Below are 15491 nucleotides of genomic sequence, written 5' to 3' on the forward strand. Positions count from 1 at the left end.
GACTCTGGTGTTCCTGTGGCATTGTTGCAGGAGGTAACCACAGCCAGTTGTTGAAACCCTGCTGGGGTTTAAATATCAGGCTGCATGGGGGCTGGCTACCACTTGTGGGAGAAGTGGGTTTACTTGGCAGCTCCCAGCACAGACCCATGTGGGAAGGCCACTTCCCCTTTCGTGGGCTGACTCAGGGTTTTCCAGTGTTCACAGATCAGCCCAAAGTAGAAGTGGTGTCATCTCTCCAAAGGGCATCTTCCTTACCATTTTGAAGGAAGATGTCACAAATGCATACAGGAGTAGAGATTGTGAACAAATCCTGATTGAGGGAATAAAGACAGATGGGAAATAGAAAGGCATAGAAATGCAGAAGGGGAGTGGCAAAAAGGCTGCACAAATTATCATTTTCTCTGCTGCATTTCAGGACCTTCTCAGTGTCATCAGTATGAACCTAAGACAAGTATATGACCTTGCACATACCTGCTTTGAACTTAAAGTCTATACTTGGAGATGACATGACATGCTAATAGCAGAATACTTCTGTTTGCTGTGCGCTTTCCCCTTTGAAGCTCTCAGTGCTTATTCCAAAGGTTATCCCTTTGTCTGCTCCATTCCATGACAGTGCATTCTGAAATAGAATTCAGATACTGAAATTACATCTTAAGGTGAGAGCAGAAGGATGTATTGAAAACAAAAAAAACAAAAAATACATGGGAAGAGAACATAGAATTGACAGAACAGCACTGAAATTAATAAAAGACCGCCTTGAAGCTATTGGGTCGCATTGAATGGATAACTAAAGCAAAAATTGACCATCAATTTCATGAAAAAGGATAGTTTATAAACACAAATAGTTTGGACAGCATCCATTATCCCCTAACATGGTATAAAACCCCAAAAGACACGGTGTGATTACAATGGTTTACATACACACTTATCAAACAGCTAATGTCTAAAAACAAGGGATGGCTAGAATTTTTTGATTAAGCATGATGCACAGCACTGAGTCACCCAAGTGCAATTATAGTTGCTTTCCAAAAGAGTGGATCGGATCAGGTCTGTGTGGTCTTTTTGTTGTTTCTTCTCTTCCCTTACTTATATTCAACCATGTGGCAAGCATCAGCATATAAGCTGCATGGGATACAAACTGTGTACATTTGTTATGTGTGTGTATAACATGGTATACTCAATTGCATTTATTCCAGCATATTTACAGTGGTGGCATGCAATCATTCAGCAAACTTTACTACTATTCTTTAAACTTCAAATGGGCAGACAATGCTGCAAAATGAGCTCCACATGTCTTTAATGGTTTTGGACCGGCCCCCGCTTTGCACTGCAGCACCCAGAGATTCTTGATAGAACCTTATGTGTTTAACTCGCATGCCATAGCCATAAATCACTCGGAAGACAATTGCATTAAGTGCAAATTCATGCTAGTATCCCTGCTGCGATGGGGAATCATTGAAAAGCACAAAACACGAAACACCCAGAGTGGGTACTGAAGTGTAGATCTTCTGAGAGATACTCTTCATACGGCCGGGGATTAAAATGTGAGTTATCCGTTCTCATGAGAAGGGAGTTGGGTCCCTGTACTTGTAGTGAATAATAATCCTGTTATGTCATCAGTTCTTGGAGTGAAAATAAAGCATCTTTACTGCAATGTTTTACATTCCTGACCCAAAATTAAACTTGCATATTTTTAACAAAAACAGATTACCTAGATTCAAGATTGCCACGGATATGCAATATAACATATTGCATGACATATATGTTCTGTGTTTTTATTTAAATCAAATAAAATAAATACATATGCAACAATTGTATTCCTACTTGCATGGCTCGGGGCTTCCAGTATTGTATATTTGTGCAGTCTCACATTATAAGCTCCCAATCCATCTCAGGGAACAAGCTGAATGCATGTACTACTTTTCCAAATCAAGCACACTACAGACACTGCCGTGGATTCAAACACAGGGATTTAGGCCTTGGTGGGGAAAATGCAAAGGTATTTAGATTTCCAAATAGACTGTATATATATATATATATATATATATATATATATATATATATATATATATATATAATTTATTATTATTATTTTTTTGTAACAGCCCTTAAACATGTTGACATAGTAACTGACCCAGCAGGTAATAATTGTTGTTTTGGAGAATTATGCATTTATTAGATGTGCCACAGAATTAATGAAAGCTTGCATTGCTTCCTCAGGGATCTGGGAGATTTTGGCTGTGACTGGAAGCAGACGGACCATGGTGGTGGACAGCCTGTGGGCAGTGAGGAGCCTCCTGGTTCTCTCTGTCTGGGTACTGAGCTGCAGCAATCAGCCACTCTCCGCCCCAAGGGTCTACCTCTCCTTCAAAGGTAAGAGACATCCTGTGTTCGAAACGCAGCCTGATGGCTTTATTCTTCTCTCTCGGCTGCCTTCTGCCCTCATTTAGAGCGATTTATATAGGACACTTACTGATCCTGATAGCCTAAATCCTTCTAGATTAAATAACATTTTGGCCTTTCTTAAAGTAGTGTGCAGCATCTGCAATTTTCGTACTCATGACATATCACAGTTTGTTGTACTCTGTGGGCAAGCTCGCATGATAAATGCCATTATCTTGTGATCCCGAGATAATGAAATGGTAATATTGACATCCTGAGGTTAATTATCTTATAATGGCTGGTAATATGGAGATGGATGATCACAAGATAGCACACACACTTTTTTTTTCTTATCCTTGGTCACGATCTCAACAATCCACTTTAAGAAACAATGGAAGGGGGTGTCATTAATATCGATCATGTTTTGCCACCAAGCCCGTGTCGGAAATGGATGGTTTGCTGCTTTTACCAATCAGAACTGTTTTGGAGGGTTATTTTATTGAGAGAAATTAGTGGAAGTCATCATCAGATTAAACAAATCCAATTAAACAATTTAGAAAAGGAGGGGAGGAGGAGGGGCAACTAGGATTATTAAACAAGAAAAAGTTATTACTGTAAGGAAAATGGAGTGAGTAATTGGAGTTTGTCCTTATACCTAATATCCAGTTAAATGTTATGTAGTGTGGTCTGACAGTTGTATGGATTAGTGTGCAGACTACAGGGTTTACCAGCAGAGAGGATTACTGAGTGCAAATTGCCTGGATCAGCAGAGCAAAGAGTGGCCCCCTTTACAGTATCAGCAACGAGATCAAACTTTCGATTAGCAGACTGAAGTGGGCGGTTGTTAACATTGGCCATGTAGCCCCTGAGTGAACAGTGTGGAAGGTGGCTTAATTATGTACTGTTACAGTTCACTACTTAAGCTTTTTCCTGTTTTTTTATTTCATTCTTAATCAAGTTGGACTTACCAGTTCAGTGGGCATGTCGGCAGAGTCTTAGCTGCACTTACTTTTTCATTGTAGATTTTTATTAATTGTATTAGTATTAGTGTTATGATTATTCTATATTTTTAATATATTAACTTATCACAACATGCAGAACTGGGTATTTGTGGCCCTTGCACTTCTTTGATTTTCCCTTTTGTCTATTATCCTGAACTGGAATAGCCAATCTATGTGTCCAAAGCCACACACAATCTTGAAAGAAGGAGAAGGCTAGGCTGAGCCTTTTCATGAAGGCAGGGGTCTCGATCCACACTGTTGCGTGTGAAATGACTGGAACACAATGCGAGTCCGTACTCACGAGACTGTCTTTTGAACAAGTGATTGATTTTAAGAATAGAGGTTGAGGGAGCTTTAAACGAATGAGCAAGTCCACTTCCAAGTGCACAATTGAAATGTAATAAACATGTTACAATTGAGTGTGCAGAATATGATTAATTGCTTAAATGATGGTGGCAATTATAAATTGAGCAATAACCATGCTAGGGAAAGTACAAATGATAACAGTTGATAAAGCCTTATAAATTGCCATTAATTAGTCACAAGTGCACTGAACAAGCTTTTGTTCTGAATGCTTTTAACTCCTGGGGCAGCATTAATTACCGTTACATAATGGAGGTCAATTCCAAAAGGGAATGTGGAGTCGATGTCCATAACCCTGAAAGTGTTGTTTAATTTTACCTGTCACATGCCTAAAAAAGTAACCAAGTTATTTAAATTTCTCTTGTTCTTTTTTGCTTCTTTTATTTCTATTTCTAACTTCATTTTTTTTTCTCCAGTGATTTAATTATTTTCTGCCTTACCTGTTTTTTTTTTTTTTTTTTTTTTTCTTATTCAAGAAGGATTTAACAGTCTGCTGGTCTTGCATGCATAAAGCTCCAGGGCCCTAATTTTTTGTATTACTTTTTTACTGTGTTTTTCTCTTTAATTTGTTTTTGAAAGTCCAAGGCAAATCTCAGCATATCGGTCAGATTTACTGTTGCTCTTGCTGCATAACAGCATGTGCCCTTTCTCTCTAAATGATTTTTCCATTGAGGGCAGGTTGCCCATAATACATTTTTATTGCCATGGTAGCTACTGTGGGCAATAACTTTGAATTGGAAAATATCTCCCTTGGGTGTGCACAGAGTGGTTATATTTGGGGTTTGGATGCACAGTTAGAGAAAATGTATTTAGCTCCGAAAGAAAAAAGGTTTTGTTTTCCCATGCTACCTAATTATTATATTAGTTCTGCTTTTCGATATATGCACAATGGCTGCCAGGAAATCGAGTATAGTTGACTCGATTTAGTTCAAAACTCATGTGTAGTACAATACACACATTCTTGAGAAGTGTTCCTTTTCAATAAGACCTTGTAACATAATATCTAACATATCTAGTGATATAGTAACTGAGCTATGTAATAACAATGGTGTGAATACCTCAATGATAATCTATTTCATGTCTTGATCTGGTTGATCTGTAACTCCACCCAGAGGTTAAAACCTTGACCTCTGAACTTTGGAGCACTTTTAGCTATTAAACGGAATCGATTCTTCATTAAGCTGCCAATAAAATAAATAAAGATCATCTTAATTATTCTTAGAGCACTGTTATTTCCTCTGTGTGTTTATGAAAACAATTCCTTGCCCTACTTCCCTAATTTGAACACAAACCATATATACCTAGGGAAAGCATGTACATTATGACATAAATAGTTAGATATTTGGCAAGGAAACTGTTTTCCATTGTCTCCTAGTTTTTGACTGCCAGTTCGTCACTCCATTCAAAGTGATCGCTAACTTACAAAATAACAATTTTATCTGAAAACTTGCATCTGTCACTTGCATTTGATTGAAATATATTTATTTATTTAATGGAATTCAGAAAAGATTCCCTCCATCATTAATTTTCTTAGTAGAACTGACACAGCACTGGCAGACTATTTTGCATTCGGACTGCAATCAGTTCAATGTCAACAATCACGTGTTTCTGTAGAGACATCCAGTATGACACCCGTCTTTAGTCACTTAAAATTACTGTATTGTACAACAGAGATATAACTGTGTTGGCTTTGACAAACAAAGGGCATGATTTGAACTCTTAATGTTTAAACACTATGGTAAAGTAAAGCGTTTTTAGATCTGCTTTTTATCTTATTTTTCCTTTAATATTTGTTTAATTAACAAAGTAAAAACCATTAAATGAATTCTTTGTTATCAGGTTGCTTCAGTACTTGGCTAGTATGAAAGGCAATGGGTTAAGATCCTTGTCAAACATTGAGCCAAGGCATGACAGAAGTTTATTTCTCAGGGTTGACCACAGTGTTGCTTTTAACAAGATTCTGAACTATGAGCTAAGAAGCTTGAGGAAGGACTTTGGCCTGGCTTATCTTTATGCACACTGTAGCGCTGCAGAGAACAGAAAGAATATCTCAGAGAAAGTCAGGAAGCGTAAACTGAGATATTGGCAAGCGGTCTAATTGGAATCTTGGGTAATCGATACCTCGCAGTGAGAGTGACAAGGTACTGGCACCGTGTAACGAAACATGAGCTTGTATGGATAATCAATTCACTTCTCCTCAGACAGATCTGACTGCACATTTTCAGTCAAAGACTTGAGATGTAAGTTTGGTCCACCATCAAAGTCACATTTTCCTACATGGATTAGGGACATTGACGGCTGTCAAATACCGAAAGGGAACTTTAGTCAAGTTAAATGAGCTGCAATTATATTTTATCTTCACCTTTATTAAATCTTAATTCAGCTGTGGATTCTGTGCTGTTTGTGAATGAATGTTATTCACCAGGTGCGTAACCCCAATAAATATGACCTCTAAATTATTGTCTGATTTACATTTGCTACATTAAATTGAATGTATTAATTAGCTTAGTGAATGTGGACAGGAAATGGAATTGAACACCAAGCTTGTATATATAAAGGTTCATATGTAACCTCCATTTAATACAGATGGGAAAACATTTACTATACAGACTGTTATATAATGTATATAGAACTGAAATTAAATTATTGATTTAAATAAAATAAAGTGGCGTAAATTAATTGATTATGTGTTCAGCACACTTACTGGTGTAACTTTTAGTTTCAAACTGAACCATAATGTCCTGCAGTACAAGAGACTGTTGGCACACGGTCTCAAACTGACGTGCCTTGTACTAGCATGCATTAATTTGTCAATTAAAGCTCATATCCGTTTCCTCTCAGTCCTCTAACCACAAATCGTTCTGTACTGCATTTCACTATGCAACAACAATAGGAAGATTCATAACCACTTTTAATGCAATACTTATTTGTCTAAATATGGGCCTGTTTTCTCTTTCCTGAGGTGAGAGTTAGTCTATATTTTCCACTTGAAAATCTAAAACAATACACAGGTGGGTTGTGAAAAGTATCTGGAATCACTTAAAGTAGTCTTACAGTCAGAAAGACATTGTGTTTGTTCAGTGTTATCTGTTGCCAGCAGAAAGGAATGTGTCCAGTCAAGCATTTTGATAGTAGCTCATTAGTTCACAGAGGCCCAGTCTATACAGAAGATGAAGAAGCCACTCCTTTTCTTTGTGTGTCTCTTTGTATTCCTCCACTCACCTGGCTATTTAATCCCCCTTCTGTAGTCAGCAGTACCTTTCTGTTTGGCATGGAATAATGCTCACCCAGGCCGCTGTGATACCTTTGAAATATTGGAGTTCAGTGTAATAGAGATGTGACACTACAGAAGCAAACTGGTAAGCCTTGCAGTTTCCAAAGGATTAGAGCCTTAATGGTGTCCTACCTTAGTACTAATTTAGAACATCTGTTTTTGCTCAAATTATAATTTGCTTACCTTATTTATTCATTCATTCTTTCTAGGGTCCAGATAGAAACGGACTTCATTATGTCTTTAAGAAAGGTGTAACAAATCAGGGATTTACTGAAATGTGGAAGCCCTGACTGAAGTAAATCATTTGGAAATGTTTATTTTGATTTCAACAAAGAAAAATAGAAATGATAAATTACTGTTTTTGTTTGCCAGTGAAATTGGTTCTTGGATTCTGTTTCTTTCTGTGTGTGTTGGAAATGACTACAAAGGCAAAGATGTAAAGGCCCAAGATGGTCTAGTTTACACTTACTGATTGTGCCAGGTTCATGCCATTGCCATACCAACCCATTCCCATCTTGAGGCTAATCAACAGGGCGGCCCCAGAATGATTGAACCCAGAGTTCCCCCTGGTGTGCATTCACATTTGCCAAATGGGCTATATGAATGTAATTACCAAAAAACCCCAAGGGTGAAAAGGCAAGTGTGAAAAGCCCTTCAGAGGGCCACAGTTTGTGGAACACTTCCTGATGAAAAAAATGAAAGTCTTTGACTATTGCACATCGCTGTTATTACATAATTCATCCTGTTTGGACAGAAATACTGTAGGCAAGTGCGCAACTAAGCTGTTCAAGTAACAACCTATAACATTAATTTCATTTTGTAAGAGATGTTAGCCGATATCTTCAAATGTAGCTCAGTAACTGTCTAGATTTTAAGCAGTATTTAAGGCATTTGAAGTCTTTATGTAATGAAGCTACCATATTCCGATTTGGTTCCAGTGGATTCAACCTAAATCAGAACATTTTGGGGGAAACTTGTTTTCAAACCTCTGGATTTGAGTCATTACTACAGTCTTTCCTGTTTTTACAATGTCGCATTCACTCATCTGGGAAGAATTGTTCAGTTTATCCAATTGGACACCATGTCACATTGTTCTGAGCTCATTTATATACTTCACATCTGTCCACTTGTGGAGGTATGGAAACATGTTGCTATTTCTATCCAGTGGCCTAATTACAACCTATTTTGGGTCTAAAGTTGAAGGTCAGGATCCCACACAGAAGTCAGCCAAACAGGGGTTAACTGCCCCCTGACAGGAATGAGAAGTTCATTTGAATAATAGTTTAATATTGCTGAACATTTTTTTCACTTTAGATTGCTTTAAATTACTTGTTAGTTCTTGATGGAGAGATTAAACAGATTGACAGGTAACTGAATTCTGTGTCATTGATATTTCGGGGAGATGCAAATAACCTTTCTTTTAAGAAAAATGTTTTACTTTTCCTTCAGTAGATCTTACAATAATACATCTTAGACCTAGCCTATAGTTTGAATTATCAAATACAAATCCCATTTCATGAATACATTAAATAATGGGCGGCTCAGTAAACTGTAATAATATTTCCGGATACTCAAGATCCATATAGAAACAGGAGCTTGTCAAGTGTATTGACGTCTTTGTAGATGAGAGGGTTCTGTTTCAGTTATGATACCCTTCACTAAGATTGTGGTAGGGAAATAATTTGCTTTGAAGTTATAAGACTTTAACAATGACTCAGATTAACACCAGTTTATTTTTGAAATGGCAACTCCGTCATGTGTCAGTTAATTTACCATTCACCATGTTTGTGATTTCAGAATCAGTGTAGTGGTGATGTCTGTGGTATCTTTATGGTTACACTTTGGTAAAGTCTTCCCACACAGGCTTCCTACTGTTATAGTGAAGTGTGTGGGGAAAACAACTTTGATGCCTGAATTTACTGTTACCAAAACCAACCCAGTTCTATCTGAGAGCAACAGAAATTAAGCTGATTCAGCCAAGCTGTGAGGTGTCTGAAACACAAGACAATAAATACAAGTACAGATAGTCTAATGTCCATGTAATAGAGACTGCAATGGAACATTATGATGCTACTGGAGTGAAGGGCAGGTTTGTTCTATATCCGCTTAGAGCCGAGGCATGGATTTTTATTGTTGAAGAGGGTAAAGCTTATCTGCCCCCAGTCTCCCACAAGGATTTTAATAGCATTTGTTTATCAGGGCCACTGACACTGGAGCCTGAGCTAAGTGCCTTGGCAAGATTCAGCTAGAGCTCAGAGTTACAGTCGAATCAATGGGTGGTTGAAATGTTAGACATGGGACCCTGGCGAGAGAAACAAGTAACACAGACTCACAGGAGAGGATTTCAGTTACCCTCTCCAGCTTAGTGTAAACCATGAGCAGCCATCAACCCAGGTGAATAATGCTTAGTTTTACACTGAATTTAATTCTCAAGCTCTCTTCTGCTCACAGATTAACCGTTCAAAGCAAGTGCAGGAAAGCCAACTCCTGTTATGGACCTTAGTGTCGAGACCCATTTTGGTGCCAGCAACTGCAGCGCTACATTGTCTTCTGCATTTTATTTATTAACTACCTTCCATGTTAAATTGCACTCTTGTTAGCGTTCAGTTTATACATTCTCCTTGTCAGTTAAAAGGTAATGCTTGGTCAATTTAATAAGACAAATGACCTTTTATACAGCAACAATCCATAATTTAAACTGTTTCCACTATTAACCTGTTTCGCAGCTGTAAGTGAGATGCTTGAATGCCTTAAAACACGGGAGGCCATAACATATGCACTGCTTGTACCACAGGAGAAATAATGAATTCCTGTTAAGGCATTAAGCCATATGCTTTAATCTTTATTATAATGCCATAGAGCTATCTCACTGCTTTCATGCTATTTAAAGAACTCAGAGAATTCTTACCAGATTTTGCAACTATCATCTATAGTTCTGTCACATGGTCCATAACTTTTGTCTGTGACGTACAATCACTGGGATACTTCTTTACCTGGCAGAATTGTTTGGCAATGTTATATTATTGCAACACAAACACTTATTATAGATACAGTGATTGAGCAAGAAGCAGTAACTCCAAATCTGTTTAATGCTAAGACCATGTTGGCAACATCCCAGACCGCCATTACTCAAAGCAGCAATTGTTTAAAAAAACAAACAAATGTTATTTTCTTGACTAATACGTAAAACTTAGATTCAGTTTTTTTTTATGTAGTGGTTAACCAGGAAACAGAAACAGAATCAGAAATATTATGGTGGTTTGAAAGGACTGAACTTCTTGGTCTTCATTGGTTTTGACCAGGGTTGCAGGGAGGAGGACTTTCAGAAGCCCCAAAATGTGAGCATCATCTTCACATCTAGCTTATCAATGGACTCTCTGCTATATCAGCACCTATGTTCATATAATTAGAATACTGATGTTTTAATCAGATTTTTGTCTTTTAATATACATGTGTAAATCCGGAAGGTTGTGTGGGCTAGCAGTTTTACTTTCCAAAAATACAGACTTAATCCCCCCATTGCAGTCCTCGTGACCCAGAGTATGGTTGCCAAAAATGTATTCTGTATATGGGAGATTTGCCTACAGTAGCTGGCTGATTTTGCATGTAACAAAATATTCCATAGGTCTGCAAAAATGTGCAGGATCTAATTTAGCCTCCAGCTATCTACCTGCTGTTTAATCTTGCTGAAATGCCACTGAAGTTGTGTGAGGTTTCTTTTCTTACATGTTTACAGTAGAGAGTTTTTTAGTTAATGGAGTAATTCCAAGTACAGTACAACAAAGAGTATTATATTTCTTTGTAAGTTCCCAACTTGAAAGCTACATACCCCTGCAAACACACATCTATACTCTTTCTCTTCTGTCTGACTGATTTTGTGTGAGCAGGCTGTCACTTCAGACTCTTTTTTGTGTTGCCTTTAGATATAAAATACACCACTACATAATGTTTTTACATTGTCTAAAGAGCTTTATTTGACCATCAAACTTTGTATCCAATCTGTAACCAAACTGAGACAGCAGAACTGCATTATTGTCAGTGCATTTAAATCCTTCTAGAGTGCATTTCTCTGCTCACTTGGGTGGTCTGTCATTTTATTCAGCCCATGGTGTTCATAGGGATCGTGGCTCTGTCGAGGATCTGGAGGGAAGCATGGTCATGCTCTTTTTTTTTTTTTTTTTTTTTTTCTTACTGCTGGAGTCTGGACAGCACAGCTGGGAGAAAAGTAGGGAGAGACACTTGGAAAAACTGAATCAAATCTGAATTAATGCAAAGAAACTGATTACAGCTTTAGGCCTGTCTCCAGCCTTTATAGAAATTGAGTAATAATGACAGTGCTGGCTGGTTGGCAGGGGCCAGCTCTCTCTCTCTTTTTTTTCTCTCGCTCTTTCCCACATTTTTTCCCTCAGAACTTCTTTGAATCTGTTCAGCAGGAGAAAGCAACAGGAACCTGGCTGGAAAGGTCTCCTCATACCCAAAATCTCAGACCTCCACTATACCCACCAGTCCACAGGGAAGCGTGGTGCTGAATTGGGTACACTTAGAAAAGAGAAACTAAAGGTGACAGTGCACAGTCTAAATATAGTACCAGTCTCTTGCTGTCTGGGGCATATGGTTTCCTTGTGCATTGCTGTATGGAGCAGCTCTCGCATTCCTGTTGACAAGAGTCAAGCAGTGAAAGCAAAAGACGTTAAGCCTTTCAAATTCTTTCTAAAGTAATGTAGCACTGCACTGTTTTAGCACACACAGGAAACAGGATGCAAGGTTTCTAAAGTCTCCTATTGCAAAATTTTCACCTTTGGACATACCGACGCATCTAGTTACAACTAAGCATGGTCTCACTTTGGAGTGGCACTCACATCACTCTTGCAAGATACCTGTTCCATAGGAAGAGAGTGTTTTGGTTCCCTTTCACTGTTGTGTATGTGAATCTGTGGCTCTTAGGGATGTAGAGGTCGAAGGAAAGGGACAGATTCTGTTTCATTTCATTTTAAAATATAGATTTTTCAGTTTTATGATAAATAAAAACAGAAAAGTGGTTATGAACCAACACATGTAAAGTTTTCAATTTGATAATGAGACAGACATCTAACTTAATAAGTCTGTGGTCTGACTAGAAGGAGAAACAACATAGACAAAGTTCCAAATGAAATCATAATTGCTTTTCTGCTTCTTTTACTTTTTTTACTTAGAGATGGGGTTTTAGAGTCCAAGACAATTGAATCAGCCTGGCCTTGTCTAATCAGAGGCAGATTCTTCTCCTTAACAAAGCATTTGCTCAAAGTATAATCTTCATCCTTCCACTTTATTCAACCTTCAGCAGCTCTCTCCTCATAATCATTTACTGGAATCCTACAATCCATTTGGCCTCTGTTTCTTGGATATTATCTGGAGAGGTATAATTCAAGCCAGAAGGGCTCCTTGGATGTTTTGGAGTCTGGCTGTGAGAGAAGGAAGTTAACAACTAGTTTCTGGTGCAAGTAGGTTTATGGTCCAAGTTGAGTTGTTTAATGCTGCAAAGTGAGCTGGAGTGGTGTAGTGGACCTGGTGTACGGTCCAGAGGGAGTACTGGACTGCACTGCAGAATTGGTGAGGTTTGACCAGATCTAAAGCCAAATGTCCAAGGCAGTGTTTGAACTGTTCCCGTGTGGATACATGTGTCAAAGAAATGAATGGGGTTGATGTTGGACTGAATTACAGGGCTCTATGCAGCTTTAGCTCTTTTTGACAAAGGGCATGTTAAAATGTATCTAATTGTTTATATACTCATATGAATGCCATCTCAGGATGTCATTCTGAATGATGGTGTCATTTTATTTTTATTTCCAAAAGTTTTGAAACTTGGAACAGCCGCCATAGATGTCCGTTTGGATTTTCCCTACAGTACCCTCTTCCTTTTTGGTTCTTCTTGATGGATGATGCTACTTTCTCTCTCTCTCCCTCTCTCTCTCTCTCTCTTTCTCTCTCTCTCTCTCTCTCAGAGAGGTATGATTCGTGAAGGGCCTGCCAGTGATTTATTGCATGTGAAATTGAGTGGGTTTAGTGGCTGTTTACCAAGTAGCCATAATCACTCTCTTGCACAATGATCTCGGGGGAAACAACAGCTGACGAACGGAAGTCTTAGTTGCAGTCGAGTGGCATAGCGTGCTGATTGAGCCACCAGAAATGGGTTACAACCTTTTCTATGAAAAGATAGTCACGCTGTTGTCTGCAAATCTGTCTGTGTATTCAGGCCACACCTGATCATGCTTTGAAGGAAGATCAGAAGATAAACTTTAATCCTATTTTTATAATACAGGGCTTTTTGCTTTTTTCTCTTTTTAAGCCGGACAATCTTGAAAAACTGGAGGAGTGACTTTGCAATAAAGAAAAGAAGTAGGGTCACTTGTGCTGCGCTATAGCCTTCTTAAATACTAAATGGTGCCCTAGATTTTATTAACTCCTATGCTAATGCCTTTTTTGCCTGCTGGGATTTCCTGTTTGCCTCAGTGGTTTTAGCAATCAGTGAGATTTTCTTTGGGAAATGATTGCGTGAAAATGGTTGTTCTTAGTGATGTGTGGTTTATTTAATTGTAGACCAAGATGATTGATTTGAATCCTGTATTATTTATGAGGCCATTCAAGTGCTATCCTTCAATGTTGTACAGTAATGTAAGGAGTTTAAATGGTGAATGTTGTATAATTGAAGCTTAACTCATTACCAATAAATTAATGAACTATGCTTGTAAAAGTAAAGGCTCAAAAATACTGTTCATCATATAATTAAATTCCTGAATGTATGTTAGGCTTTCTAAGTCACTGACCAGTGATGACACAACTTTAAGATACAGTTTAATGAAACTCCATAAACAAAGGGTGGTTGTTCAATGTCTGCATTTTACACTGAAAACCTGTTGTTTTGAATATTATTTTGTGGAACTGGTTTGTAAATCTGTAAAGCAATGTCCAGTGTCTTAAGAATGTAAGAATGGAGGGGTCCATATACAAATAAATGTATATTTAATTAATTGTATTTTCCTTAAAAAAGTTAAAATGCTGATAAAGAATTTGATGTTTTAAGACAGGGATGTTTTAAGCATTTGCAATTTGCCATTTGCCCAAGTAGCTGTCTTTGTAATATTGAAAGATGCAATCAAAACACACAACAAAGGTTAGTTTCTCATCTCACCAGTGCATGCAAGGTCTGAGGCACTGCGTGAGGTCCACTCATGGTTTCGTGAGTTTGAGTTGCTCCATAAGAAAATGAGTGATTAATTAAGGTAAATTGCCCGTGGAGGGATTGTTTTTGTAGACTCTTCGGACCTCAGAAAGCTCCAGGAATGCAGTGAGAGAGCACTTGGAGTTGCATTATCATCAGTTTATTTTCCACTGTAGATAACCAGAGTTTCAGGTTGACTAAAGTGTGTCTCCTCTTTGGTATTAAGGCTGCAGAGTAACACACATTGTGCTGCATTTCAGTGTTTCATTTTTAAAAATACAAAATGACAGCAAGCAGAAAACTGAGGGTGGAGCGCTTTACTGGTCAAAAGCGGGAGAAACATTGAGACTTTGTGAATTAAGTTTTAAAGGTTTGCTTTAAGATGCAAATTGGTGATGGAGTATTACAATGATCACATTTGAGATCTAAGGGGAGAGTCACTATCAAGGGCATGTGTCGTAAGCCTGTTCTAAAGATGCAACATGACTTCTGCAACGTCAAGAAAGGATACTAACGTTAAAAAATAATAATTGTGAAATAAACATTGAATTGTGAAATTGAAGACATTTCTTCAGAGTGGATTTCAAAATTACGGTTGCTTTAATACACTCCTAAAAGGGATTGTCGGTTGGCATAAGATTTTGATGTGTTACTTTAAATGTGTTGAGAAATCCAGTCCTTCTGTATTTCATTCACTATCCTGAGGTACGACAGCAAATACAGGCATTGTGTTTATCATCACTTCTTTTGACATCCCCAACCGGCTTGTGTATCTGTGTTTAATTGTTTTCTGTCTTTATAATCGTAAACAAGTTTATCCACAGAGAATTGTGGAAAAATAAGGAGATGGAAAGGGTGTGTATTTGAGGGGTGGGGTGTTATGGCTATTTGAATTGGTTGTCATGGTTATAGTTTCTCACTTCACGTGTTAATTATTAGCTAAAACCAAACTTGGCCAGAGTTATTTTCTTTTCAATGTTCTTGAACTTGATTTCCATTGAAATGTACAGAATATACCCCCCTTCTGTTTGTACACTCAAAATAAATACTTACAATCTTACATAAAGTGCACTCATGTTAAAAAGCCAAGTCAACTCAAGTGGAGTTAATGTGTTGGCAACAAAAGACCAAGCACAAAATGGAGCAGCAGCCAATCCATCCATACCTGTAAGACTGTCCGTGTGGCGCCATGCAGGACCTGATGAAGACATTCATTTAGATGGCTGATTCTTATACTGTTAGCTGGGTATGTTGTGGGAAAACTGTGTTCAAG

The 15491-nt window shown here is 38.0% G+C and overlaps 1 protein-coding gene across 2 annotated transcripts in view; it reads left to right on the forward strand.

Moving 5' to 3' along the window:
- Window positions 1-15491, forward strand: part of LOC136736717 (semaphorin-3F) — a 91698-nt gene that overhangs the window by 4288 nt on the left and 71919 nt on the right. For both annotated transcript variants that reach the window (XM_066698136.1, XM_066698137.1), the window contains exon 2: window positions 2221-2373. In XM_066698136.1, the coding sequence (XP_066554233.1) occupies window positions 2262-2373 (112 nt within the window). In that variant the 5' untranslated portion in view covers window positions 2221-2261. The remainder of the gene's footprint in view (window positions 1-2220; window positions 2374-15491) is intronic.

The sequence above is a fragment of the Amia ocellicauda genome, chromosome 3, assembly GCF_036373705.1.
Source record: "Amia ocellicauda isolate fAmiCal2 chromosome 3, fAmiCal2.hap1, whole genome shotgun sequence".
Lineage (NCBI taxonomy): Eukaryota > Metazoa > Chordata > Actinopteri > Amiiformes > Amiidae > Amia > Amia ocellicauda.